At 36.5% G+C, this 15,578-nt stretch overlaps 1 protein-coding gene across 1 annotated transcript; it reads left to right on the top strand.

The window, feature by feature from the left end:
* The first annotated feature begins 7,119 nt into the window (after positions 1 to 7,119).
* On the top strand, positions 7,120 to 8,371 carry LOC132069385 (flavonol sulfotransferase-like). Its single transcript, XM_059462745.1, has one exon. It carries the CDS (start codon positions 7,193 to 7,195, stop codon positions 8,225 to 8,227), a length of 1,035 nt encoding a protein of 344 aa, XP_059318728.1. The 5' UTR covers positions 7,120 to 7,192; the 3' UTR covers positions 8,228 to 8,371.
* The last annotated feature ends 7,207 nt before the right edge of the window (positions 8,372 to 15,578 follow it).

Below are 15,578 nucleotides of genomic sequence, written 5' to 3'. Positions count from 1 at the left end.
CTATTATGAATCAAGTTAACAGTCATTTAGTCAAAAAATGGAGTACGGAAGGTGCAGGTTCAAAAACTCCATAGGACTCAAACAGGTCACCTGATTCTTTCAAACTCATTTAGGGTTCAAAAATAAGATTCCACAATTTGTTTTGAAAGAAAAATACTTATTAAGCCAGTTTTAAACCTTAAAATTGTCATATTTCTTTATAAAGAATCAAACTGCTATATACACTTTAGAATAATCAACATTGATCAAATAAATGGGAGAAAAACCAACTTTTTCAAAATTTAGGATCAGAACACCTTTCCAAATACATTCTAAGACTTTGAATCATGTTAACTCAACAAACAAACACACTACTATCTCTCAATCCTCACCACAAGTCTCTGAATCATCTAGTGATCTTTAAATAACTCAAAATAGGATCAAATGCACAAAGTTGCCATAAGACAAAGAGTAAACCCAAACAGGACCAATTATAATGCACCTAAACTTAAAAGAAACTAATCTTAACAAGTCAATTCATCAAACTAATGAAACAATACCAAAATCCCAGAAAATAAATCAACCCTTCTCCTTATTCCAACAAACTTAAAAATTTAGAATCACTTAACACAACCTAAGCTATGCTTTGAAGTCATTTGTCAGTTTTAATTCACATTAAATCCATATAATGTCTACTTATTCATCAAGAAAAAGACTAAATCAACACAAGTACATTTCAAATTAACATAAGCACCTTATAAATATATAATTCACATTGAAATGAGATAAAACAAATGGAATAAGATATTACCTTTTCTAAAGGCAACCTAAGGATCAAAAGGAGGGGTTAAATCACAAACCTCAAACACCAACACTCAAAAACCTTAAACAGTCCCTTGCTCTTGAATTTTTCAAAGTAGTAATAGTATTTTTGGTATAATATCAGTACAATAGTGTAATAATAGTAGATTTTTAGGCAATATAGTAGTAGTATAATAGTAGGATAGGAAGATTAATGTGACAATCGAACCCTAGCTGCTTTAAGAGAGAATTTTTTGATAAAAATCAGACCCCTTAAAATGTCCCCATCCTGTTCTATTTATAGCATGATAATTTCAACCCTAGGGACAAAAATGACCCCAAAAATGAAATCAGATTTCCCCCCAATACAACAAAAAATTCGAATTTCAGTAAAGGACAACAATATTTTCAGCCAATTTGTACTAATTCGTACCTTATCCAATCAGAAATTCACAAGTCACAGAATACAACAAAAAATCTAACAGATTGTACCCTAAAAATTCAAACAAAATCCAATAAAAATAGAAAACACTAGGATAATTTGCCTTGTCACTAATAGGACAAATTTATCACATTCTAACCATTTAAATAGTACTAAAATCGTACCAGATAAGATAAAATCCCCAGAATCATACCCAACTGTGAATCTCTTTAGGAAATTCCCCCTTAGATTCTTTTATTGGGTGTTATGGGGGCACAAGATGGCAAAGAGCTCATGGCTCTGCCCATGGCAACCATACCACAAAAAAAAACTAGGGTAACATCCTTAATAGGATTCAATTAGGTATAGAAAAAAAAAAAAAAAAAACAAGTCCAACGAAATTAAACCTGGGAATCATGTGAACTCGGGATAAGGAACAAAATCCCTCAAAAATTTGGCCAAAAATGATCGTGGATAGCCATAGAGGTGGAACCCTAGAAATCACCCCAAATCGCCTTAAAAATTGCCTGAGAAGAGAAAGGGAGGGTCGGGCCCAGGAAATGAAAAGTGGGGGGTGAAAGTTTTTTTTTACAAAATTTCATTCCCCCCTTTTTAAAACATACACCCCTTAAGTTTTTTTAAAAGCTTAATTTAATCCCCCCCCCCCCTCTCATTTTAAATCAAATAAAGACTAAGTATTATAAGTACACATATAACTAAATAAAATAGTTATTTAGGCTAATTAAAGTTTAAAACTCGTAAATTTAAAATTTTAGCTTTAAAACAAGCCTAATATTGATATAGCTCTGGAGAATATTTAAAAATGGCCTTCTAAAGTGGTCCAACTCATTGATAGCTACTGTAGAAGTTACTTGTGGTCGGGAAGTAACAACATCACTAAGAAGGCTCTAGTTGCTTGGTCTAGAGTATGCTCTCCCAAATGTGTAGGTGGTCTTAACTTGACAAATATAAGTTTGTGGAATAAGGCAGCTATAGCAAAGACTCACTGGGACCTTGCACACAAAGCTGACAAACTTTGGATCGTGGGGGCGCACCTATATTATATAAAAGGCCGTGACATAAACACTATACGCAGATCCCCAAGGTGCTTGTTGGATGATCGAAAGGTGATAGAAGCAAGAAGTACCATGAACCAGTGCAAGTGAATATAAAAGTCGAAAAGCTTCATTAGACAAGTGTACTTTCAACTCGTTAGGAAATGAACCTAGAGTCCTCTCGAGGAACTTGATTTTTCAAAATACAAAGAAGACCAAAAGCCAAATTCACGCTATGGCTTTTGATGCACGGAAGATTGTTGACATCGATAGGCCGCATAAACGGGGAGTACCGCCGATCTATCGTGTGTTTTCTCGCCACAACTATGATGAATCAAGAGAACATTTATTTGTTGAATGCATATATGGACAACAGGGAGCGACTATTAACCTGGATACAGAGACAACCAATAGCTGCTACTGGATGGGATCAACATTTGCAGATAATCTTGGAGGCAACCAAAGGCAAGACACAAACGGCTCTACTGTTTAAAATGATCTACACTGAGTATGTCCATTGCCTATGGATCGAAAGAAATGCACGAATTTTCGAGAAGAGAAGAAAGGAGTATGAAGTCATTGCTAAGGAGATTGCATATACATGTTGTGTTAGAGCTCCACCTAGGCTAAGTCTTATTTTGCAAAATCTTATGTTTTAGCTAAGTTTCGCAGCTTTGTTGTCGGTTGTGATTTCATGGATAGATTGACTGAGTCAGTCAACTATGGTGCTTGTAATGATTTATACTGGTGATTAATGGAAAGGTTAGTTACCAAAAAAAAAAGAATATTTAAAAATGTGAAAAATGCGGTCAAAATGAGCCGTAATTCATACGTCGTCTTAATTAACAATTTTTCCGAGTTAGACGGAGCTGGATACATATTTTCTTTTTGAATTATATTTATGCAAGTAAATAACTCGAAATTTTCTTGCAATTGTCAATTTTTACAGAATAGTAATTAAATGTCAATTTTTTGCAATTTTCTCGGGATTTTTGAAATTTTAATTTTTGAGGGTGCATTCTTGCTCCGTCTTTGACTCGGGAATTTTGAAAATTAAAATACCCGTCTAATGAGATGAAAATTAGGCGTCAACAACAAGTTCATCAAATGGATCATGGAATGCATCACTACTCCTCAATACACTATAGCACTCAATGGGGGTTTACATGGGGGATTTAAAGGAGAAAGAGGCCTTCGACAAGGGGACCCAATATCCCCTTTAATCTTTGTAATATGTATGGACTACTTCTCTAGAATTATGAACTGGGTGACACTCCAAGAGGGATTCTCATTCCATACCAAATGCAGAATCATAAAGCTCAATCACTTATGCTTTGCGGATGACATGCTGATTTTTTGCAAGGGTGAACTTGAACTAGTGGTACTGCTGCTCAGAGGCCTTAAATCATTCTCTATAGCATCACGACTCACAACAAATGCAAGCAAGTCCAACATCTATATAGCAAACATAGGAGTGCAAATGGTGGATGATATTTGTGAGCTAACTGGATACACAAAGGGCACACTGCCTTTTAGGTACTTGGGGGTCCCAATCTCGTCTAAAAAATATTTCCTCTGTGGATTGTGAAATGATGTGGATAAACTAGTGAATAGAGTAAAGACATGGGGAACTAGGAATCTATCCTATGCAGGAAGAGTACAACTAGTCTGTATTACTACACCTATACTCATATTGGACCTCTATATTCCTGCTCCCAAAGAAGGTGATGAAAAACATAACGGCAATCTATAGAAACTTCTTGTGGAGTGGGCAAGTATACACAAGTAAGACTCCTTTAGTTGCTTGGGATGTTGTCTGCAGGAATAAGGAAGAAGGAGGGCTGGGCATAACAGAGTGCATGACATGGAATGAGGTTGCCATTGCAAAATATGTGTGGAATGTGGCTAGTAAAGCAGATAATCTGTGGGTAAAATGGGTAAACCACCTTTATATGAGAGGGGCAGACTGGTGACAATATGAGCCACCTCAGTACAACTGCTGGTGCTGGAAGAAAATTTGTGCAATCAAAAAGAAATTTCAGGCTGGGTACACACAAAATGGGTGGCTGAGGCGAAATGGGAAATACACAATACATAGTGGATATCAATGGAGAAGAGGAACTGAGGAAGAATGGCAATGGTGGAGGGGTGTATGGAATAAGGGGAACATATCTAAGCATATCTTCATATGTTGGCTGGCAATGTGCAAGAGACTACAAACAAGAACTAGATTGGCTAAGATAGGATTATGCAATGAAGATTCATGCCTTTTGTGTGACACTGCTCCAGAGAAAACAGAGCATCTCTTCTTTGAATGTATTTTCTCTGGTACGTGCTTGAAGGAATTATTAGAGTGGATGCAGTTGAGGATACAACATACAGATGTGGATGGGATATGGACAAGACTAGCAAGGAAGGCACCTGGGAAAATCAGCAGAAGCTTTATTTTTGGGCTATACTTGCTAGTCTCATGTATCACATATGGAGGACCAGGAACGAGGCCTTGTGGAACAATGCAGTTCCAAGGCCACAAATGCTCATTGCACAAGTTCAACAAGAAAGCAAACACAAGATTATGGAGCTCGTTAGCAGGAAGAAAAATTGTAGAGATAGAGGCTGGATAGAGAGACTATATCAATAGGGGGATACCTGTAAATAAGGAGTATGAGTGGTAGTGAGTTATGCTTTTTTTTTTTTTTTTTTTTTTTTTTTTTTTTTGCTATTTGTAGATAGCTTGATCTTGGTACGTGTATTTCGTGTTCGTCTGTGATAAATAAAATTTGTTCTGTTTGACCAAAAAAAAAAAAATCTTGAACTTTGTGCCAAGTCAAATTAAACACCTTCACATAAATTGGAATTGGAGCGGAGAGAGTACTGTATTTATAATTAAGGTCGAATAGATTATCGTGAAATTTATATATTAATAAAACAACTCAGCCAATTGAATATATTTGCACGTAATCTCGAAGAAATCGTGTTATATTTCCACATTGTTAAGAGGATAACATATATTCTCCAATTTTTCTTGAAGCATGATGTGCAGATCTCGTTTTACAGATTTGTCTCGAACGAATCAGGTGATATTTTCACAGAACAGAATCTTATGTCATACAACGATGTTGGACAATTCATTTACTCAATGTGTATGGCAAAATATTATTGTACTCAACGATTTAGTAATATAGAAGAATACTTTTTTCATTTTATTGATATTCTTTGTGATCTTTATATCAAAAGAAAAAAGTGCTCTGGTAACCTCCCATATGAAGCACACGTGTGATAATTAGTGTCAAGAGTACCTATGGCAAATGGTTAAACAGCTCGTAACACCAATACCCAAATACATTTAAATACAAAGAGAACAAGAAACAAAAGAAAAACAAGGAATCAAGAAACAAAATATGAAAGTTGGAAAAAAAAAATTATTCTATTCTAATTGGTCGGAGGACAACACAGCAAGCCAGAAAATACCTAAAGATCAACACCTGCTCTAAATCTTGCGCTACCAAATGATGCACATGCATATATTAACAAACTATTCAATTAAATCTCCAGATTTGTCTAGCTTCAATCAATTGCAAGTGGGTGATAGTATCGATGGAAGATATGAGAAGTCTGAATAATCAATCATATGTGAAAATTGCATTAAAATGTGTGTATAGACTTCATCACTAAAATTGTATAGTTTGTCTTACAGACCCTTTGATCAAACCTACTCTCAGATTCCGTAGCATTAAAATGTGAGTATAGAAATTCATTATTAAATAAATATGGGCTGGAAAAATATGGCATCTTTTATGGCAGAATCTTGCTGCTCACTTACCATAATAGGACATATTTACGTATAAAAATAGTAGTAAACTTTGCTCTAGCAGATGACTATTCAAGCGTAGGTAGATCTAGACTAATTTTTTTCTTTTGAATGAGAAGAGCTTGTTTAACAATGTTTAGATCTGAAAGTCGAGTTTTTAGCCAAAATTATCCCTTATTTTTTAAGATAAGTTTATTAAATATAACCGGATGATTTTTATTTATTTATTGCTTTTTGAAGAAAGGTGCTAATCAATATAATGCCAACTGGTCAATTCCTTATCTAACTATAATATCCTTATGTATGGTGCAGAGTGACCAACTTGTAACTGCAATATAGATTACTCTGTACTAGTGAGAGTTTATAAGAGTTATTGCCACTCTGTTTTCTCTCTGTTTATTTTTTCCACTGCCTATGGGTTGGAAGCTTAGCAGGAAGATATAATTATTGTGCTATATACAATTCAATCCAATCTGGACATTTCTACATTTACACGGATATTAGAATTTAGAAGTCATCAATGAATAGGTTCCGAAATTAATCACCAGAGAGACTCTACTTTCCGATAGACCCTAGGCTCCAAGAAAGAAAATGATAACATTTCAAAGCAGCTATAGAAAAACAATATACGAAAGTGATCGAAGAAGTCGTGGAAAATAATAAGGAAAACACTACATAGCATTCAGAAAGAAAGGAACGGTAACAACAATAAATAATACGATAACCAAAGTGCGGGAAACAACAAATAGTAATAAAAATTGAAGAAAAAAAACCTATGAGAATAATACTAATACTGCTAGTAAGAAAGGAGTACTAGTATTAGTTTTAAACAAATTATATTAGTAAGACCAAAGGTGCTCCATTTTAAAAAACTTAAGAGATTAAAGATGCTCTGAATTATATTTACGGGACAAAAATAAAGCTACCTTAAAAAATAAGGGACAGTATTGCCCAAAAACTCTCTGAAAGTCTATGACATGAATAAAATTAGGACCGACTTGTAATTTAAGAAAATATCTCTTCTATCTCTATATATATATCAATGGAGAAGTTGTAATCCTATCAGGATATCAAGTTTTAAATTCTTGAACTACCCCTTGATAATCACTAGTTCCTTCACCAAAAATGCCTTCATCTTCCCCTTCCAAAGTTAGTCGCTTTTCTGAATCAGAAAATTCAAAGGAAACAATGAGCTTGAAATACAAAGATATAATATCAACCCTCCCAAAACTAGACCCCCCTCATCCTACTTATGAAATCACTCAATACAATGGCTTTTGGTTCCATTCTAGCACTTTAGAAGCAACTTTATCCCTCTCAGAAAACTTCAAGGCTCAACCCTCGGATATTTTCCTTTGTAGTTCTCCAAAAACGGGTACCACTTGGCTTAAAGCCTTAGCCTTTTCAATTATGACTCGAGATCGTTTCTTGGATGATGATTCGACAAATCCTTTACTCAACAAGGTACCTCATGAATGCGTAGCAACGTTGGAAGTTGATTTTTACGCCAAACCTATTGCCCTGGACACTGAATTGCCAGTGTTGGCTACACATTTTCCTTATGCTTGCCTTCCACCAACTATAGTACAGTCTGATTGCAAGATCATTTACATATGTAGGGAACCGAAAGACACCTTTGTTTCTTGGTGGCATTACGGTAAAAAGCAACAAGAAACCTTCGGTGTAGAGAGTGGTATTACACTCGAACAAGAATTCAAATGGTTTTGTGATGGGACGTCCATGTATGGACCCTATTGGGACCATGTCTTGGAATACTTTAAGGAAAGTGTAGAGAGACCGGAGAGGGTGTTCTTCTTAACGTACGAGGACTTGAAGAGTGACACGTTGTGCTATGTGAAGAAATTGGCGGAGTTTATGGGGAAGCCATTCTCTGAGGAGGAAGTGAATCAAGGTGTGGTTGAAAAAATAGTTGCACGTTGTAATATCAAAAGTTTGAGCGATTTAGAGGTGAATAAGAGCGGCTATTTTGACTTAAAACCTTGGAAAATCAATAATAGTTCCTTTTTCCGTAAAGGAGAAGTTGGAGATTGGAAGAATCTTTTAACCGAGGATATGGCAAACTCAATTGACCAAATAACACAGGAAAAAATTCAGTCTGTGGGCTTGTATTCCCTTAGCGAGAACAAAACAAAGGATTAAGGAAGTATTAATGAACGTTTGGAGATTGCTTTTGGTTTTTCATTTAATTCTGTCTTTCTTCTTGTTGATCTTCTTGAGTTCTCATGTACCATGTCTGATGTCCGTATCTTGTTATGATTTGCAATAAAATGGTTATTCTGAATATCCTGATTTTTCTAATCCGGTTATTCTAGACATGAATTTATGGGATGTTATTGAGTTAAATATTCCATTAACTGATTGAAAGAGCTACATTTATATATCTCACACTAACAATTATTCAGAAAAGTAAATTTTCTTAGATAGCATTTCTTTACCCATTTGGCCAGTCGGCAAAAAATATTTACATTCGCTAGCTAAATATACACTACTCCATTATGTATCAAAATGTGTGTTTATGTATATTATACATTAATCTACAAAAAGTATATATGTGCTGGCTATTATTTTGCTGGGCGGTTATTTACGTCAATTTCTCAAAAATCAAAAGGCATAATATATACCCCGGGACCTAATTATATTACACCCGTGAACTTGGTAGTTTGATAGCCGAATAAAGGTAATTAGAATCAAAGATAGTTGTGGAGATCCCATATATTGTGCCATAAAATTACATGCATGATGCCATTCCATAGCTGTCATTTGGAATGTTTCTCGCAATTTAACTCAACTTCCAAAAAAGAAAACTACTGAAAATCTTCATATATATCCCTTAAGATGGTATAAAATAATAAATACAGTTGGTTTCTCCCATAGCCTGAAATTGTACTTCTGGAGACAAAATCAAGACCATTTCAACATTTGCTGGATGGTTTGCAAGGTTTCATAGAGAAATACTAGCTTCCTATTCTGTCACGACCCGATGAAAAGACAAAGTTCTCAATTTTCAATGAAAAAGAAACTGAAGAAAAGTTTTTGTAACAGTAAAATTATTTACCTTATTTTTGTTGCAGTGTGGACCATTTTGTCCATTGAAAAGCAAGGAAAAAAGTACATTAAATAATTAATTTTGCTATTTTTTGGTACCGCCAACAGTTAAACATTGGGAAATAACGTCACGGACCAAGATCTGAAGTTTATTGGTTTCTACAACGATGTCAAGTTAATACTTTAATGATAAATGGATTCATAGTAAAATATTTAGTAGATTTCTTAATACAGTTATAAGATCTGGACAAAATTTACTGAGTTCACATGATGTTAAATCTGAGACAGGGACGAGAATTAAGAGAGACAAGAATAATGAGAGAATTTTTTCTGCTTTGTATTCATCATAATGACCTCCTTATATAGAAGTAAGGTCTTCTTTCTCCTAGTCTAATAAGGTAATCCTATTCTACTAGAACTATAATTCCTATATCACCATAATTACAATTGTACCATAAATAAACTATTATATACTCTCAATACCCAAGCCCCCTCCCCCTCAAGTTGGAGTATGAGGGTCCCAAATGCCCAACTTGTCAGGCAAATATTGATGTTGCGATTTGCCCAAAGCCTTTGTAAACACATCGGCCAATTGCTCACTGGTGGACACGTGTTTGGGAAGTATTAGACCGGATTGGAGTGCGACCCGGACGTAGTGATAGTTAATTTCAATGTGTTCAGTCCGTTCATGAAATATCGGATTGCGTGCAATATATAATGCCGCTTGACTATCATAATACATTTTCACTCGAGATTTATGATCAACGCCCAAACTATGAAAGATTCCCTTTAGCCTTTTCAATTCACAGACTGTCATTGCCATTGACATGTATTCTGCCTCCGCTGACGAGCGAGACAATGTACTGCTTCTTGGTTTTCCATGATATGGGTGAATTTTCGAGGGAGATAAACTAAGCGGTAAGTGATTTTCGAGTCAACGGAGATCCGACCCAGTTTAAATCACACCATCCATATAACTGGAGATCATAATATTCTCTCATCACAATACCTTGCCCTGGGTTCTTCTGCAAGTAGTGCACCACGCGAAGAGCCGCATTCCAAAGGTGCTTCCTTCGATTGCCGTATGAATTGGGACAGAACATGTATGCAATACGACAACTCAGATCTCGTAAAGTTGAGGTATACAAGTCTACCAACCAGACGCCTAAGATAGTTCCGGATCTCCCAAAGGGGCTCCCTTGGCCAACACCAAACCATGATTCTGCTCTATAGGAATATTAACTGATTTAGCTCCCAGTAAACCGGGCTCAGAGATTATATCCAAGGCGTATTTTCATTGATCGAGAAATAAACCAGTTGGTCCGCGTGCAACTTCAACTCCCAGAAAATACTTCAGAGGTCCCAATTCCTTCATGTGAAAACATGTGCAAAGGATAATCTTTGAATCGTTCAATGGCGCTACGGTCGTTTCTGGAGATAATCAAGTCATCCGCATAGACTAAGACGTTAATTTGCATACCTCCCCGGTGCAAAATGAATAAAGAATAATCTGAGTACGACTGTTTGAACCCATATTTCATCAAAGCACTTGACAATTTCGCAAACCAACACCGAGCTTGCTTCAAACGATAAAAATATTTTCATAGTCCACATACTTGCCTCGGATTGGGAACGCGACCCGGTGGCAATTTCATATAAACCTCCTCCATAAGGTCACTGTGCAAGAAGGCATTATGCATATCCATCTGATGCAACCCCCAATTTCACGCAGCCGCGACTGCCAGGAAGGTTCGAACAGTTACTACCTTAGCAACTGAAGCAAAACTTTCGTTATAGTCAATTCCTTTCTCCTGTTTATTTCCGAAGATGACCAAATGAACTTTATATCGCTCGATTGTGCCATCAGAGTTGTACTTGATTTTGTACATCCATCTACATCCGAGTGCTTTCTTATCCGGTGGCAAAGTTTCTAGTGTCCATGTTCCATTATCCTTCAACGCTTGGATCTCTTGTTGCATAGCTATTTTCCAATGTTCCTTTTTCATTACCTCCAAAAAGGTTTTTGGTTCTGGGCCTCTTTGGCACCGTCGCAAGAACCTTTTGGTGTTGCGAGGAAAAATTATCACAGGATATATAGTTAGCTAAAGGACAAGGTGCACCTGAGTGTTGCTGAGGATCGGGCAAACGCGTTGATGGACTTTCTTTTCGGAATCTTTCAATGAAGTAGTCATGCAACCGAATCGATTCATGCTTATGATGTTTAACCCAACCCAACTATTCCTCCGGTGGCATTTTGCTAGCCCGGATATCTTCCGTCTATACTTTCTTCACGCTTTCACTATTTGATCGACATCTGTCTAGTATAATTCTGGCTGATCCGTAGGTTCAGTATTCGGTGTCTGTATTTCTTCTATTCGAATTTCGTTCGTACCTACATTATCAGTCTGATCTTCTTCGAAATCGCATTGGTTTCTTTCTTTCTCAGTTTCATCCCGAATCACTTATATGTCGTCGACCAAGTTACCTGATTCTTCGGCAAAGGGGAACTTAGTCTCGTAGAAGTCCACATCTCTTGAGACAAAATATTCGTAGTTCTCTAAGTCATACAATCTCCAGCCCTTCTATCCGTAGAGGTATCCTAAGAAGACACACTTACGACTCCGACTCTCAAACTTGTCCCTCGTTCTTTCCTTTGTGTGTGTGTAGCAGAGTGACTTTATCACCCTTAAGTGATCATACCAGGGCGTATTCCTATACAAAATTTCATAGGGGGTTTTTCTATTCAAAATCGAAGATGGTGTTCTATTGATCAAATACCCCACAGTCAAAACACATTCTCCTCAGAATTTGATTGGAAGATGACCCTAAAATCTCAATGCTCGCGCTACATTAATAATATGATAGTGTTTTCTTTCGACTCTTCTATTTTGTTGAGGTGTCCCTGTGCAAGATGTTTGAAACAGAATTCCATGTTTGAAGAAGTAAGTTTCATACACGTGAACTCAGTTCCATTATCACTTCTAAGTATCTTCACCCCTTTTCTAAAGTGCCCCTCCACAAAAGCGAAGAAATTGTTCAAGGTTTAGGACACTTCTTTCTTATCAACTAAGAGAAAGATCCACATGGCTCGTGAACGGTCATTCAAAATAGTAAAAAAATATGAAGCACCATAAGAGCAAGGGGTTCTATACGGTCCCCATAAATCACAATTAATCATCTCAAAAGTATCCGAAGCAACATTATCACTTAAAGGAAAACACTTCTCGTTTGCTTTGCTCGTTGGCATACATAACATTCTCTATCCAATATATCACCACTCTCCTTTAAGCCTAATGTCGCAATAGACTTCATTACTTGTGTTGAAGGATAACCCAACCATTTATGCCAAAGGTTGAACCAATCAACTGCCTCTATCTTCATAGCCCGTATCAGCAGCACATTTCGAAAATAGTAAAGTCCACCTCGATGCTCACCCTTTCCAATCAGCTTCCTCATGGTGGAATCCAGTATAGAACACATAATTCTATTAATTATCACATCACAATCTAAATAATCAACTAGTTATGATACAGAAATTAAATTGCATGTCAAATCCAGAACATAAAGGACATTCTTCAACCATTTCCTGTCATTCAACGTCGTTGTTCCTTTTTTGTAGCCACCGAGCTACTTCTGTCCGGAAGACTAATCGAACACTTAGGAACGTCTCGCTTATTACTCAGTTCCTCCGGATTACCTATCACATGGTTGGTAGCTCCAGAGTCTATGATCTAGGATGAATTTTTGGTCTTACTATCCATCTTACGATTTGGGTTTATTCTCTGGGAATTCAACATGTGGATCACAGTCTTCCAGATCTCATCGCTCAAATTGTGAAGTTTTGTGCCGCCTGTGTTCACATTCCTCTCTCCACTTAAGTTCCTTCATTGACAACCACGGTGTTAGCCCGATAATTGCCTCTTCCACGATGGGATCCCGGTCCACCATTCTGTTATTGTCGCTGTCCTATTCTTCTTCCTCCGATTTTCTCGTCTCGTTTTTATTTCCTGGCCACCAATCCAGATAACCTATGAGTCAAAAACATTCGTCCACAATGTGTCCGGATCTTCACCGAGCGAACCACATGGCTTGCTGACTCAACATGGGCATGAACTGATGCAGAATAACCGATGAACATGCATAATTTAAGTAAAGCGTGGGATCATAAATCAAAAGTCTGAATAAACATAATAATAACAAGCCAAAATGGCTAAATGACTCCGCATATCTGACATAACATAGCTGACTAGTCTATGAAACCTCTAACATGAACATGAGTCTGCTAAACATAACTGTAGGGAAAAAGGCACCAAAGATACATTTAATGCATAACTAATAGGACATAGATAAATTACTAAACCTCGAAGAAGATGGGGCTCACCAAAAGCTGATACGTGGATGATCCTACTGAGCATATGTGTCGTACTATAAATCTATATCATCATGAAATGGAGGCTCCCGGGCAATAGAAAGGGGACGTCAGCACATTGAATGTACTGGTATGTAAAGCAACTGAATGAAATAAACATGGCACATGAAATAACATGATGAAAGCTGAAACTGAAACTGAAACCTGGTCATGAACATGAATATATATATATATATATATATATATATATATATATATATATATATAAGTGAAAACATTTTAAGTGGGGAGTGCATAAGTATAACCGACAACATGAATCACCACATGGGTACGTAGAGTCTAGTAACTGACCCGACCAAAGAGAGCTCTCATACCTTGCCAGGGGTATAGGATATAAACATGGAATAAAAGGATCCAATCAATAAAGCATGAAGGAATTGTCCTAAACATGGGCGGAGCGATCCTTATCCTACGGTGGCTAGCGTAGTTTCAGGCTATTACAGCCTTCTCGGTAATCTGTGTAACTCCCAAAAGCATGAACAAAATATAGGTGGCATCTGAGTCCATGGTTTTTCATAAAGTGACTTGCATTATACATGGATGTAGTTAACTAATATATTTGCATGAAAACATGTAGACATGTAGAGTGTTTCATGAAAATATACATAGTAATTAATAACTTGCATGTAAGAACCCATGGAATGCAAATGATGGGTTTTTTTCATGGTTTACAGATATATTCTCAATAACCAAAATGGAATATCAAGAACACAATAACAAACTACGTATAGAAACATGGTACATCATGGTATATATATACTTAGGGTTATCATGAACATGTCTATAACTCTTGTTTTGGTGAACTCTTGTGTAATTATGGAGGAACGTGGCGTGGGAAAGAATAAAGATGTTCTCACACGTGGATAGATGCCCTACATACCTTAATCTCTCCAAAAACTTGTGAAAAGTCTGAATCTTTGAAGCAGAATTCCAAAATCTTTGGAGAAGAATTCCAAAATCTTTGGAGAAGAATTCCAAAATCTTGAATCTTGAACTTTGAGATGGGTTTTCTTGAAAACCCTAGGTTGTTAACATAGGATTTCGCTTAGAATTCATGTATTAAAATACACTTGGGAATACATGGGAGGGACTTACCTTGATGTATGAGGATGAGGAGAAGAGAGAATGGCCGTTCTAAGGCTTGGGGATGCGAAGAATGAAGTGAAAAAGCCTTAAAATGAAATTTTAAAGTTGCTGTTGAACCTATTTTACGCTTACTTTAGGCCCATTTTACGGCTCGTAAATCAGATTTACGAACCGTAAATTCGTAACAATTTGCTGGATTTTTTGGACAATTTTACGGCCCGTAAATTCTGTCGTAAATTGGCAGAACACTGTTTTAGTCAAACGAGTATAACCTTTTGTACAGATGTCCATTTGACATCCATAATATACCTTTGGAAAGGTATTTCAAAGATCTATAACTTTCATGAGGAAAGGTTTTCCCAAACTCCGTATAGATTTTTCCGTATACTCATTTTAAGTGAGACCTGGTGCAAACTCACTTAAAAACACGCTCTGTAGGGTAGCTTCCGACTTTACTTTTCCTAAGGACTCTTTTTATGTCGTGAGTGGGTTTTAAACACCATTTCTATACTACTCATATTGGCTTCATTATACCTCCCTCTTACGAGTCAAATCTTAGCCCGAATACACGAGGTGTTACAACCAGATTTACGGACCTTAAATCCTATCGTAAATATGTAACACTTTGCTGGATTTTTGGGACAATTTTACGGCCCGTAAATTCTGCTGTAAATCGACAAAATACTATTTTAGTAAAACGGGCATAACTTTTTGTACAGATATCCGTTTGACTTCCATAATATACTGTTGGAAAGGTATTTCAAAAATCTACAACTATCAAGAAGAAAGTTTTCCCAAATTCAGTATGGAGTTTTCCGTATACTCATTTTAATTGAAACCTGGTGCAAACTCATTTCAAAACACTCTCCTAGGGTAGCTTCCGACTTTACTTTGCCCAAGGACTTTTCTTATGTCTTGAGTGGATTTCAA

The sequence above is a fragment of the Lycium ferocissimum genome, chromosome 9, assembly GCF_029784015.1.
Source record: "Lycium ferocissimum isolate CSIRO_LF1 chromosome 9, AGI_CSIRO_Lferr_CH_V1, whole genome shotgun sequence".
NCBI lineage: Eukaryota > Viridiplantae > Streptophyta > Magnoliopsida > Solanales > Solanaceae > Lycium > Lycium ferocissimum.
The sequence above is the reverse complement of the archived record's forward strand: the minus strand, read 5'-3'. Positions and strand labels throughout refer to the sequence as shown.